Source organism: Gobius niger, assembly GCF_951799975.1.
Source record: "Gobius niger genome assembly, chromosome: 2".
Classification (NCBI taxonomy): Eukaryota; Metazoa; Chordata; class Actinopteri; order Gobiiformes; family Gobiidae; genus Gobius; species Gobius niger.
Window position 1 is genome coordinate 17993275 of NC_136853.1, and position 13158 is coordinate 18006432.

The following is a 13158-nucleotide window of genomic DNA, read 5'->3' on the forward strand; positions in this document are numbered from 1 at the left end:
TTCAAAAAGCTCCACAAGGAGTGCATCAAAAGTACATTAGATAATACAACTTTAGAATACTTTGAACCAGCTTACGAAGTACTCACTTAAATATTACTATAAGGTAAATACTCATTAAGTAAATTCTTAATGATGTGTCACCTGGTGGGGACATGTTCACAGCAGCTTTTTGATCCATATAGCGCATCATGGCAACATTTATATACATTTGAAAGTGCTATGAACACAGAAATAAAATGATGTAAACTACAACACTACCCGAAGGACATGCAGGAGAGCAGTCATGACAATGGAATGATTCAGACGAACGGGGCAGTGCCTGCATTACTCAGTACACGGGCGTGTAGACAATTTGTCCTTTGAGAAACCTGCGCTTGAGCTCCTTCCACAGCAGGCTGCGCTCTCTCTGGGATCCCTTCATGAAGCCCCGGTTCTCTTGAGCGCGCCGGGACAGATAAGGGATTACTTCATTGACTGGGCCGTATGGAACATACTTGTACACAGGAAAACCAGCCTGACCTGTGTGCAGATCAACAATAAAAACCTTTAGCATTATTTCCCTGTGGACTTATTACCTTCACATAATTTCATACATCTGAAAATAGCACATTTTGGCAACTCTGTAAACGACTGAGGATAAATTGGGGACCCAACAAAATAAAATAGGGTTTTAGTAAAAGTGGTCAAAGTGATATTTTCTTCTGAACAATTAAAAAGTGTAAATATGATCAGTTATGTTCAATTTGGTAAACAAATGCAATGGCCACCATTCAAAAGAGACTTTAGTTTAATATTGAGGGGATGAGCAGCTAAGATATCTATAGTGGCAACTAAAATAACTTTCAAAAATGCTGGTGCTTTGACCTGGTTTACTGTGTAATAAATCTGTATTACTGGGCCTATCCACAAGACAAACACTGACACAAAGCTTAATTTGGTTCACAAAGTGGGGTCCGGGGCCCTCTGGGGAGCCTAAGAGGCCCAACGAAGGGGCCCCCAAAGCTTGTCTACAAAATATGCAAATAAATGTTTTAAACAAGTGCTACTTTAAACCAGTATTGAGCCGGCAGTCATTACAGTCATTAGATGTTGCATTTTAATGTCATTTTAGCATTAACATTAACTTGTTATTGATTTTTGTCACAATAGGAATCAGTTGCCTATTACTATCCAAGATTCTGATGTGCAGATTGTTGAGAAAAGTAAATTCTTGGGTGTGACTCTTTCTCATGACTTGAACTGGAGCTCTCATACGATGAACAGTGCTAAGAAAGCGAGACAGCGCTTCTTCTTTTTACGCAGGCTTCGAGAGTTTACCCAAAATACTACGTTTCTTTTGAACTTTTATTATTGTGTAATTGAGAGTGTCCTGACCAGTTGTATTACTGTGTGGTTTGGTCTCACGCTGAAAGAGAAAAAGTCTTTGAACAAAGTGGTTCGCTCAGCCAGCAGGACCATTGGCTGCACTTTGCCGCTCCTGGAGGCCACATATAAAGCTCGACGACTGAATCGAGCGTTACAACTTGCAAATGATGCCTCAGGCCGCCCGGCTAAGGCCGTTTATGAGATGCTTCCTTCAGGGAGAAGGTATCGCTCCATCACATGTTCTACTGATCGACATATTAACAGTTTCTTTCCTCAAGCTGTGATCACTTTAAAACAACATTTATCTGTATGGACTTTTATTGTACAGTATTTTGCCCATAGGCTTTTAATGTGGCATTGTTTGTTTGTTCTGTTTTTTATATTGTGTCTTTTTACGTGTTTTGCATAATCGCACTTCGAGCTCTTTGCACATTTTATTCCAATGTGGTTTTTCAATCTGCAAATGGCCAATAAAATGAGTCTGAATCTGATCTTATATAATAACATTCTTTGCAAGAATGAAAGAATGTTTAAGAATGTTTAAGAGAAGAATGTTTTACATTATTTTACATTACATTTTACATTATTTCCTATAATGCTATATTTAGGCTGACTGTATATCCCTTATAAAACATGCATATTCAACACTGTTTAGATTTGTCTTTGTCTTCTTATTTTTCTTTTTTCCCCTTTTTTTTTATTTAATAATGCTGATACACATAACACTTACAGACTCACAAGACCTGAGACGCACTTGACATGAGACAGTACAGAAAAGGAAATGAAATGGATTCGTCTTTGTACTAAAGTGAATCCATGTCTCTCCTTTTTGTCTCGCCTCATGTGAGTCACCCGCTCTTTGCTGCGCTGTCCTTCCCCTGTTCCACTCTCCTTTTAACCAACAACAATTTTAAAAAGTCTATTTTGGCCACATAACACGAGTAAAACAATCAGAAAATCAGTGGGCTGCTGGAAATTGATAAGACTGGTGGTAATATAGCTGCTAAATTAAAATCAATGTTGATGTTAACAGTTTGTCCTGCCTCTCTGCTTCTTCCTCTGTATGCAGCCTACAGCTCAGCTTGCATCTTGGAGTCTTTGTTATAATTATGCTTTTTTCAGATAAATAAAATAAACAAGAAAATATAGAGTGGACGATTAAGCCAAAGGAACACATGCACCCTCAGCAGGACATTCTCCTGGTAATGTCAGGATTATGAGAAGAACCATGACATTCTCCAGCTGAGGGCACATGTGTGAATTTGACTTATGTGTGTGTCCACTGCCCTTTTTCAAAAGTGGAAGGGACTCGCTCCCCCAGAATGAATGGTTTCAGTGCACATGGTCTCCTGACATCATACTGTCACAAGTGTTCCAAGAACTTTGACTTGTTTGTTTTTCGTACAACATAAAAGATTTGTTGAAGTGCCAAGGTTCACGTACTCCCCGTACTAAAAAGCTGACGCATTTGGGATCCGACGTCAGTGGGCCTCATTGAGGCTAAAATGTCACATGATTATGACGCAAGACGCTTCGAGTCCATAACCCCATGCTTACTTTTAGTAACCATGCTGAGTACCACATACCTAGTGGGAAGCTGATCTGATCGCACATGCCAAGCAGCTGTCCAAAGTAAACTTTATTCTCAGTGGGTGAAAGGCCCATGTCATTCATCCTGTGAAACAGAAAAAAACATAAGTATTACATAAAGAACACCTGGGATTCTGTCAGGGCCCTAACAGCTGTAAAAAGATGAGCAAGAGTTGTTACAAAATGGTATGAAGGTGAATGAATGAATGGTGCACTTATGTTGTTACATTCGATCTAAACTCACAACAAAAACTGCACTAACAACTACAGTATCTTGTGTAAATCTTATGTATATACTAAGAAGACTTACTTTTCTAAAGTGAATTTAACAGTGTCCTCATTGTGCGATGCAACCATGACATTAGCTGTTCTGCTGTGCTCTATTTCCTCAAGCACATATTCCAAACACCTTCAAAAACAAAAGATCTGAATTGAAAAATGGCTCGTAAGATCAGCTTAATTCCATGAAATATTGAGACAAAATGAAACCCACCTGTGGTACATTCTGTTTGTAGCCTCATAGTCTGGGTTTATAGGGTCTTCATATCCGATCTCCTGGGCTCTGGCTCTCTCTTGGTACATATAAGCTCCTCGAACAAGCTTGGCCCCAAAGTACCAACCTTCTCTGCGTGACAGTTCAACATCCATGGTGACGTTTTCATAGGCTTCCTTTTTAGATAAATAAAAAAGACGGGTGATTAGGTTGCAGTTGTGGGTATGTTATACTTATTGATATTTGTAATTGAACCTTTAGGTAACACTGGTAAGTGTTGAATATGATTGGCTTCTCTCTATTGAACTTCCTCTGCATCTCCAGAGTCAGGCGACTGATCGCTGGCTGAAAATATGTCTGCTCTGCATCCACCATAAGCCGAACACCGTTTTCCACAGCGTGCTTCAAGACATGAACATTTAGTTACATTTTATTCTGAGCAGCCCCACAAATGAACCATAATAATGTCTTAAAGACAGTCACCTTGGCCAAAACATCCACTCTCTGCAGCATCCTTTTCATCTGCTGCTCCTCTTCAGCAGTAAACTTTTTCAATAAAGGCTCAAGATGACCTGTCTGTGCACACACAAAGAGATTTGTTACATAAATTATAGATGATTATGTAGCCTCTACCCGTTTATGTTGAAAGAATAACTTGTTTGAGATTAGAAATTTGTAAATCAGACAATAATATTTTTAACTATTGAAAACAGATTTCCGCACATTGTGCGCCCTGTTGAAAAAGAAATGAGTTGCAGCCTTCCATCTCTCCAGGCCCTGAGCTTCTCTAGTAATCATGGCGTGCAGGTCAGATTGCAGCTGACCCTCTGAGCATGAACTGTTTGTTTCATTCCTCTCAAGCAGGAGGCAACAAACAGATCAGAACCTCCCAGTACAAGAACAACTTTTTTCCCACTGCCGTTGGACCCACAAATAAACAAGAAGAACAGATCACTTTGTTGACTTATACTCTCAGTTTCATTTGGAGTACTTGGTGCACTTGGTTGTGTACTATTTGAAGTTAATTGCATGTTCTTATTTAGTTTTTGAATCTTTCACTACTCTTATTCTGATTTTGATTATTAAAAAGAATAGTAAGGGCGACTCACCTTAAGGTTTGGCACCATAAGGAGGTTGGAGATTTTTGTTGTGTCGTTAATCAAACTGTTCCAATCCAGAAGATCAATGGTTCTACACAAAATTCAGAGCATCATAAAAAAATCCCTTACATGCATTTTTGTTCTGTGTTGCATTACTGAGTCATCATGGTTTTACCCTGACAAGCCAAGTCTTTCTCCAGTAAACCAATTCTCAATTTCATCTTTGTCTCCAACACCCATCTCAGCTAAGCTCTCCTGTAAAAACAAAAAGAAAAACACGATTACGCTACTATTTTATCCAGTTTAAATCATTAAAATACAAATACCTTGAGCTGTTCTAGTTCTAGTTTTTGATCCAAAACCATCATCTCAGATTTACCCTGTTGTGCAGCAAGGAAGTTAAAAAAACTTCTCCATTTAACCAGGACTTCAGAAAATTGGAGCTGTTCCAAGAAAAGAGATTCAGTTACAGCACTGGACCACGAGCTAATGTTTAATTTTAAAGAACTGTAAAGAAATTACAAATCTTTAACCAACAAGGAAATGTGGCCGTCCAAGCGCTGTCATTTTGATAGCTGAAAACCCGTCAGCAGAAGCCCCTCCTAAGGTTAAATCAAATACTTTAAGCGCTGTTGTTTTATTGTTAAAGCGGACATACATTACTGTTGCAAAGCTTACCAGACGCCCTGATGCAGTTTATGAAAGTCTCCATTTGTTTGTCACACTTGGCCTCGTCTGCATAGAAGTAGGTGCGAGCACTGATCACTCCTCCACGTCTGTCCCCAAACTGTCGATGAGCTTTGTACTTTTTCTCCCGAAGTCCATCATCTAAGAAGAACAAGTCACATGAACGGCATACAATCACAGTATACATATCAAATATTTGTTCCTTTTTTTCTGCTTACTCCACACATCCCAGACATCTTCATAGCTAGTCAATAATTCATTGTAATCAAACTATAATCTACCCCACATGTTTTTTGAATGGAGAAAGACACCTTTGAGGAACTATGGTTCACATGTAGTCGACCTCCGCTCATAAGGTATAAGGGCTTGTTGTGGTAATCTGACGCTATGTTAATGATTTTTTAAAAGAATGTGAATAAGTTAAAATTCCACTGTGACATACATGAACTCCATCGTTTAGCAGTACACTACACATAACGTGAAAAGGTCAGTGGCAAACACATCACTCAAGTTGCAAACTTGTAATCCCATCTCCTTCCAGAGACTTCATGTACTGCACATTTTCAGCCTCACCGAATCCAGATACAACCAGTACCAGCCGATACAGAAGCACATGGCCTCAGCAGCTCTGCATGCCTAAGCTACATATTTTCACCAACTATCAGCAAATAAAAATGTTTGCTAAAGACATAAGCGTCTATTCTAAGCAATACCACAGCTAAGGTAATGCAGATTAGTCGTGGATTACAAACCTGGACTTTCTTTTTCTGCTTCAGAAACACATGAGCTATAAAACAAAGATAAAAAGAGAACAGTGTTAACAACAACACACCACAGTAACAGAACAAAACAAACAATAATTAGATAAAAACGGCAATATCCATTTTTTTATGTGAGAAAAAAAAAGTTGATATGTGTGCAACTGTGTACACTGTGTACAACTGTGCTTATTTGACCATGTAATGACCTAGCGGCTGTATGAGTGGTCAGCATGGCGCCTTTACTTTCCATCACAGTGGTCTCTACAACAGTCCTGGATCAATTGTTTGGACGGTTTTCACTGCTGACGGAGCCTCTCACCAGAAAACCTACAAACAACTGATCCTGGAGTGTTGTTGAGACCACTGTGATGGAAAGTAAAGGCGCCATGAAAACCACCCATGCAGCCGCTGGGTCACTACATAGTCAAATACACACAAACATTTTTCTAATTTCACATAAAAAGTTGCATAATGTACCTTTTAGTGGGCTGTGCTGTAATGGTCGTAATCAGTCAATGACAGCACCAAATAATGTGATTATTTTTTATTATCGGTTTATTTGATAGGGACAGTGCATGGCTGCACCTCACCGGGTTGTAGCCATGGGCTAATTGGCATCCATTGTCCCACACTCAAATTCATCCTGGCCTATTGTACATGTTTTAGTGTACCCGGCTGAAACCCCGGCAGACACAGGGTGAACATGCAAACTCCACAAAGAAAGGCTAACCGCTGTGCCAATGTGTGTGTGTGTGTGTGTGTGTGTGTGTGTGTGTGTGTGTGTGTGTGTGTGTGGGGGGGGGTCATGTTGACAGACTTTGACATGACATCATCTTAAAATTTGGCAAACTTACATTGTTTAACTTTGAACATCAAGAAAAAAAATCATAGTTTAAGCAAAACACAAAAGGAAGACTAATGCCTTCATTTTGTGAATCAGTGGGAAGCTTGTCTGTAAACGGTTCCTATTTTCAACATTACATAACGGTGCCTTCCTGTGCCCTGCATGGCAAGTTATTCAAAACGACTTGCTGTGACGCAATGTTGTACTTCCCCCAACCTTCGGCCAATAAGACAAGGGGGGTCTGTTCTCATGCTCCAATAGACAGGCTCTCTTGGGGTGGAAAACACATGTGGTTTTGATTACAGTTTCTGCTTATAGAGAATACATTCTCAGGCGAGGCAAAGGACCAAGGCTTTGGGAAACAGCCCACGGAGTAGTACTGCATAGCTGCGTCATAGCTGGATATAAGGTTTCTGACCTTGCTTAGCATTTGTGCATTTGTGTAATGATAGATTTTGTTTGTAACAGTAAAAACGACACAAGGGTTGCAACTATGTTTGTACATGTATGAGGACACTAGCACAGGTTTGACTGTATGTGAACATGCCTCTCCTCATTTGGAAGCTAAGAATATCCATAATTCAGCGTCAGTTTAGCAGTTTATGTATTATTTACAAAAAAAAGTCACATTTAAAAAAAAAAAAATCGTTCTTTCTGATTTCTAATGTGACCGTTGATTTTCAGAAAACAACTGCTCAATGACTGAAATAGTTGACGATTATTTCAATAATCGATTAGTTTTCGATTAATTGAATCATTTTCCCCCAGCTCTATACTTATATTAGTGAATGATTGTGTTTGTTATGTTGAAGTTTTATGTTTTAAGTTTGTTTACATATTTTAGTCAGTAGGGGTTTGTTTAAAATTCGACTGATACAGCCACAGCCATAACATCTTGATGCTATGTAAACAACCTCGAGACTTTGGAAGTGCCTTACAGTATCCCAGACAATGGCAATAACTAGTGATAATTGCTACTTACTCCATTTCCTTCTTCTCTGCCTCTTCTTGAGTCAGATCCTCTTCCACACTGTAGTCCAAAACAGCTCCCACACCAAACGCCTCATTTTTATGAACCAATGGCTTGATGGCGTTGTGATCTTCTCCAGCCACAAATTGCCCATAAAAAGTCATTTTCATCACCGTCTCAAACAGCCTCTTGCCAAGCAGCTTCCTACTCAGGTCAATCAACTGGAAAAACAAGGACATAAAACCATAAACTTAAATTTATGGATGCAATATGGACATCCATCTGGGGTTATTCAAAATCAGTGGTTCTCAAACTTTTGACATCAAGCATCCCCTTCAGGACTTCCAGGTCTAAATCAAGATCAAATCAGGACAAAACCGACGATCTCAGTCTGACTGAAATCTTAAATCTTGTCAAATCTGGGCGTGAACCAACCAAAGAAAGTGTGAGAGCCGCTGTTCAAATCGACTCACCTCTTTATTCCTCTCCACAAGGAAGTCAAAAGTACAGAGCTTGAAGACCAACAAACTCCGGAGCAGCTCCAAATTGTTCTTGCTTTTGTAGGCTTCCTCTGTGTTGTCAAAGTCGATCTGAACCGTGCGACTTTCTAGTTTACGTGCATTTTTAGTTTGAGAAATGAGCTCCACCGGCTCAGCCTCAATCACGGGGCATCCATCTATCCGCTGCTCCTTCTCCTCCTTTAGCTTGGTGGATGCCACTGTTGACCTGTACTTACCAGGAGCAATGCGTACTTTCGAGACATTTCCCTTAAGTAAACCTGCTAAGAACTTTGTATACGACATGATGGTGCCCGGCGTATGTGCGCTGCCTAAAGTCTCTGAAGCGATTGACCAAAAAGTGCGCGGTGGTGGAAGGGATTTAAACCAGAGGGGAGGGAGGGAGGGAGGGCATCTTACATCACCAGAGAGTGCGCAATGTTATGGTAAGAAGGACCGTATGCATTTCTCTCATGGATGTAGTCGTGTATTAACGAATTCTCTCACCTCCATTAACCATCACTTGAACCAGTGAAATGGATTGGTTTCTAAGATATTTTACAACTGTGTGTACATTGGAATATAATTTAATAATCTACTCGACAATAACAGGTTGTTGTTTTGTTGTTGTTGCTGTTATTTTATTTATTTTATGGTAATAATAATAATAATAATAATAATAATAATAATAATAATAATAATAATAATAATAATAATAATAATAATAATAATAACAATAATAATAATAATAATCTGTATTTTTTTCATTACTTATTAGTGTGTCGAGTCCGTGACTGTTGTTGCAATGTCACATCCTGCCAGCTGGAGGCGACAGTGACACCTTTACCGCTTGAAAGGATATGAAGAAGTCAAGTGTCAAATGATGCTAACCTGCTAACCATAGATGCTAACTTTACGCGCTAGCCTCACACTGAACAACGTCGTAAACTATAAGGTACGGTACTTTTGAAACCACAACTCCTTTTCACATCGCCTCAGATAATGTACGCTCACTAAAGAGTACATATTCTAGCGTGCTAGCTAGTGTACTTTTTGTTGAGTTTACTTCAGTAGACTCAATGGAATGCTAGCGTGGCTCAAAGATATTTATGCTAAAGGAAATGTAAAAGAATCCTCACAGATAACGTTCTGTTTTAAAAGCTAAAGAACACGAGGCAAACCATGTGTTATTGCTTTTCTGTTGTTTTTTAAATACTTGTATTTGAGCGATCTGAAGTAACTTAACTCTGCCTTCACCTTGTGTCAGCAGTGCCAATACTTCACCAGCCATGTCTGACGGGCGGATTTATGTTGGGAATCTTCCCATGGACGTCCAGAGGAGGGACCTGGAGGATCTCTTCATTAAATATGGGAAAATCAGTGTCATTGAATTGAAGAATTATGAAGGTTCTGCTCCTTTTGCTTTCATTCAATATGAAGACCCACGGTGAGTTTCAGGGATGATGATGCTTTGGAATAGGAAGTGGGGAAAGAACAAAACATTCTCCAATTTTTGGATGCCTAAAGTTTCATCAGGGACGGAACAAAACAGGGATATCTACTGTGGTAAGGGATTGTTTCTGTTATAGGGATGCACATGATGCAGTTTGTGGAAGGAATGGATTTGGATTTGGAGATGTCCAACTACGTGTTGAATACCCACGAGGAGGAGCACGAGGAGCTGGCTACACCTCAAGAGAAGGAGGACCCACCTCAAGAGGAGGAGGAGGAGGATACTCCTCAAGAGGAGAAGGAGGAGGATACTCCTCAAGAGGAGAAGGAGGAGGATACTCCTCAAGAGGAGAAGGAGGAGGATACTCCTCAAGAGGAGGAGGATTTTCCTCAAGAGGAGGAGGATTCCCCTCTAGAGGAAGAGGATTTGCCACAAGAGGAAGAGGTGGACCCAAAACACGAAGATCTGACTTCCGGGTGACGGTCACTGGTAGGTTAACATAATGAGCCAGACCATTTTTCTTCTCTCAAGATCTGGATGTCAGGAAAATTTGGAGGAGAAATAGACGGCAGTCTCTCCAGAGGTCTCAGCAAACCTGTTAATGCACCATGAAATTAATGTGGGGATCTTACATTCATAATACTATACCACATTATAATAGCTTGGCTGGCAAATGCAAAACAATCCGTAATACAAAATTGAAGACTGTTAACAACACAATTCACACATGAACATTGTTATGGATTAGATGGAAGCATAAACAGCAGAAAGAGTCTGATGCCTGATGTTGCTCACATTGAACTGATGCCTTGCTGCTACTCGCTGTGGCTGATACAATGTGACACAACATGACACTGTGAAAATGACGCAGGCAGTGCTTTCTAAGCTTGATTCACATGTTGATGCCTGTATGACCTGGATGCTAGAAAATGACTCCCAAGAGTCAGGCATGTATCTACACCAAAGGACAAATTAGTTGTGGATAACTTTTCTCACACTTGTGAAGGATGGAGTGCTCAAGGCCTTGTTCTTCTCCCAGATGCACTGTAATTGCTGTAGCACAGTGGTTCCTAAAGTGGTCTTCAGGGATTCAGGGTTTTACGACTTTAATTTAGCCCACAGTTACTACTTTTTGGAGGCCCCCGTGGGATCTTCGGAATGATAAGGAGGCTGCGACGCTCAAGACTTTGGAAATGGCTGCTGTGCTGTGTCACATTCAGTATTTATGTGGCTTATATTGTAAAATGACAACACAAAGTAAGTAGTGAGTTGTTAAAATAGTCATTAAAAAACAAATAATTTGGGCTCACCTTAGATCCAAGTAGGCAGTTCCACTCAGTGGTGGTTAGAGTGGCCAAAGTTTACCCAAGTAAAAGTTAAATAAATAAATAAAAAGTTAAAGTAGACGTAAAAGTTAGTGACAAATAATTACAAAAGCGCTTTGTGAAGATGCTACTTGAGTACTGTGACTGTTTGAATACTACTATGACTAATAATATCAATCTTGCATCAGTTTTACATAGCACATTTTTTAACACAAAATTCCAATTTATATTTTATGTATGTTGTAATCTGACAAACTTTTTAAGGTCATGGAAAAATCACGATATTTCCAAAGTACACACTCAGAAATGAGATAAAACAAATAATACAAAATACAAGAAAATAAATTGTTTAACACATTTTTGTATGTCAACATGAAGCCTTTTTATTCTAATAAGAGTACTTTTACTTCATCATAACATTAAACATTATTACTTGAGTAGAAGTAAAACAAGCCCTGTGAACAAAGTACTAGATGACTGCAGTCACTTTAAAAAGTGAACATAACTGAGTACTACCTGCCTCTGGTGCCATCTATTTGATATAACTGGGAACTCTGCAGTCAATGTGGCCATATTAGCTGCACAATCACAAGTATATTAACTCCTAGTTCCCAACCTGAGCTACTCTGTTTTTATAGAGATATTGAATGGAACAACTTTTTCTATGAGCTTCCAGTTAAGATTGTTGTTATTGTTTTCAGGTTTACCACCAAGTGGGAGCTGGCAGGACCTGAAGGACCACATGCGTGAGGCCGGAGATATTTGCTTCACAGACGTGGAGGGTAATGGAGACGGTGTAGTGGAGTTTGTCCGCAGAGAGGACATGGAGTTTGCCGTGCGCAGACTTGATCGCACTGAATTCCGCTCACATCAGGTATGATCAGCAGCATTCCCTTGTTTCAAGTTTTTCATTTTTAAAATGTCTCAAACTTTCCACATTTTCAGGGTGAGACTTCTTTTATTCGCGTTTACGAGGACAGAATGACGCCCAGCTGGAGCAGATCAAGGTCTCGCTCCAGATCCAGGGAGCGCTATTCCCCTCCATATTACAGGCGAGGTTCCCCCCCTCCTCGCTACCACTCTCCACCTCCGTATGATGTGCCTCGCCGTGATCCGCCTCCGAGGAGATACCAGCCTCGGTACAGCCCTACTTCACGCTGTTATCGGTGAAAATGCTGAATATTCTTGAGACAAATTTGGGTTTTTTATAATGTTTTATCTAATTTAACCCCATACATGTCAACAATGGATCTTTTTTTTATTTGTACTGTACATTCCATCTGTATTGTTGCACACAACATGATGTTTTACTGAAAGCATTTGGTAATTAAACTTTAGGAACCAAACACTCTTTTTTTGTGTGAATAACTTACCTCAAAAAAAGCCATTTGGCCTGTCACACCTTTGAGAATTTCTTTTTTATCTAGCATTGTTTTCTGTTATCTATGGATTATTTCACTTTCTTAGTTTTCAAAGTGTATTCAACTGAAACAAATACGAAGGACACATGAAATGCAAAATAAATTTGTTTAATACACAAGTTATATTGAGTGATTCAGACAATACAGCAAAAAAAATAAAACATTTAATTTCAATGACACTTGTGTGAGATAATCTGGTTAGTCATATGGGATATTGCATTTTATATGCACAAGCATTTTTTACAGTAACACTGCTTTTTTTTCTTTTTACTTTACCAAACACGCCATAAAGAGCACATTGCACTTAGTATGTATACCTGTCAGAACTACGGTACATTTATAAGGTGACATCCGTTACTGGTTTGTTTGACAAAATATATTCTAAAGGCATCGTCAAGTGTTACTGAAGTGTGCTTTTAGAAGTGAATGATGTGAACATTTTGTTGTGCTTGCCGTGCACGAAGCTACCAACAAACAAAAGGCCTAAACAGGTTGAAACACCTATAATCACCTCACCATTTCTCATTGGTGGCTGTGCTGTCTTTGAACCTTGATAAAACGTCATGGTCAAGTTAATGGATTGGTCATAAAAAAAGAGGTGGTTCTCAACCTTTTGGACATGAGCCCCAGCAGCCGTTGGTGTTCGTGGTCA

General features: G+C 39.5%; 2 protein-coding genes across 4 annotated transcripts; one reads left to right on the top strand and one right to left on the bottom strand.

Moving 5' to 3' along the window:
- Window positions 1-159: 159 nt before the first annotated feature.
- Window positions 160-8675, bottom strand: LOC306959295 (proline dehydrogenase 1, mitochondrial-like). The gene is made up of 14 exons (XM_079551385.1): window positions 8284-8675; window positions 7823-8031; window positions 5988-6022; window positions 5227-5376; window positions 5086-5150; window positions 4875-4991; window positions 4724-4803; window positions 4558-4639; window positions 3932-4024; window positions 3704-3850; window positions 3449-3624; window positions 3266-3364; window positions 2952-3040; window positions 160-519 (listed from the first exon to the last, which is right to left on the bottom strand). The coding sequence occupies exons 1-14, from the start codon at window positions 8611-8613 to the stop codon at window positions 329-331; spliced, it is 1863 nt and encodes a 620-aa protein (XP_079407511.1). The 5' UTR covers window positions 8614-8675; the 3' UTR covers window positions 160-328.
- Window positions 8676-9124: 449 nt separating this feature from the next.
- Window positions 9125-12451, top strand: srsf9 (serine and arginine rich splicing factor 9). Of its 3 annotated transcripts, XM_079551603.1 has the most exons (6): window positions 9125-9262; window positions 9578-9754; window positions 9897-10082; window positions 10113-10249; window positions 11787-11959; window positions 12031-12451. In XM_079551603.1, the coding sequence occupies exons 2-6, from the start codon at window positions 9597-9599 to the stop codon at window positions 12253-12255; spliced, it is 879 nt and encodes a 292-aa protein (XP_079407729.1). In that variant the 5' UTR covers window positions 9125-9262; window positions 9578-9596; the 3' UTR covers window positions 12256-12451. The 3 variants fall into 3 exon arrangements, with proteins under 3 accessions (XP_079407729.1, XP_079407727.1, XP_079407728.1); XM_079551601.1 differs by having other exon boundaries at window positions 9897-10249; XM_079551602.1 differs by having other exon boundaries at window positions 9132-9262; window positions 9575-9754; window positions 9897-10249.
- Window positions 12452-13158: the final 707 nt, after the last annotated feature.

What these genes read in the sequence shown, in the direction of transcription:
- LOC306959295 (XM_079551385.1), bottom strand. Translation starts at nt 8,613, where the DNA reads ATGTCGTATACAAAGTTCTTAGCAGGTTTACTTAAGGGAAATGTCTCG. An exon ending in CTTACCAGTGTTACCTAAAG is followed by an intron (nt 3,625 to 3,703) that starts GTTCAATTACAA and finishes TTATCTAAAAAG; the next exon opens with GAAGCCTATGAAAACGTCAC. An exon ending in ACAAACAGAATGTACCACAG is followed by an intron (nt 3,365 to 3,448) that starts GTGGGTTTCATT and finishes TTGTTTTTGAAG; the next exon opens with GTGTTTGGAATATGTGCTTG.
- srsf9 (XM_079551601.1), top strand. Translation starts at nt 9,597, where the DNA reads ATGTCTGACGGGCGGATTTATGTTGGGAATCTTCCCATGGACGTCCAG. An exon ending in ATTCAATATGAAGACCCACG is followed by an intron (nt 9,755 to 9,896) that starts GTGAGTTTCAGG and finishes TTTCTGTTATAG; the next exon opens with GGATGCACATGATGCAGTTT. An exon ending in CTTCCGGGTGACGGTCACTG is followed by an intron (nt 10,250 to 11,786) that starts GTAGGTTAACAT and finishes TATTGTTTTCAG; the next exon opens with GTTTACCACCAAGTGGGAGC.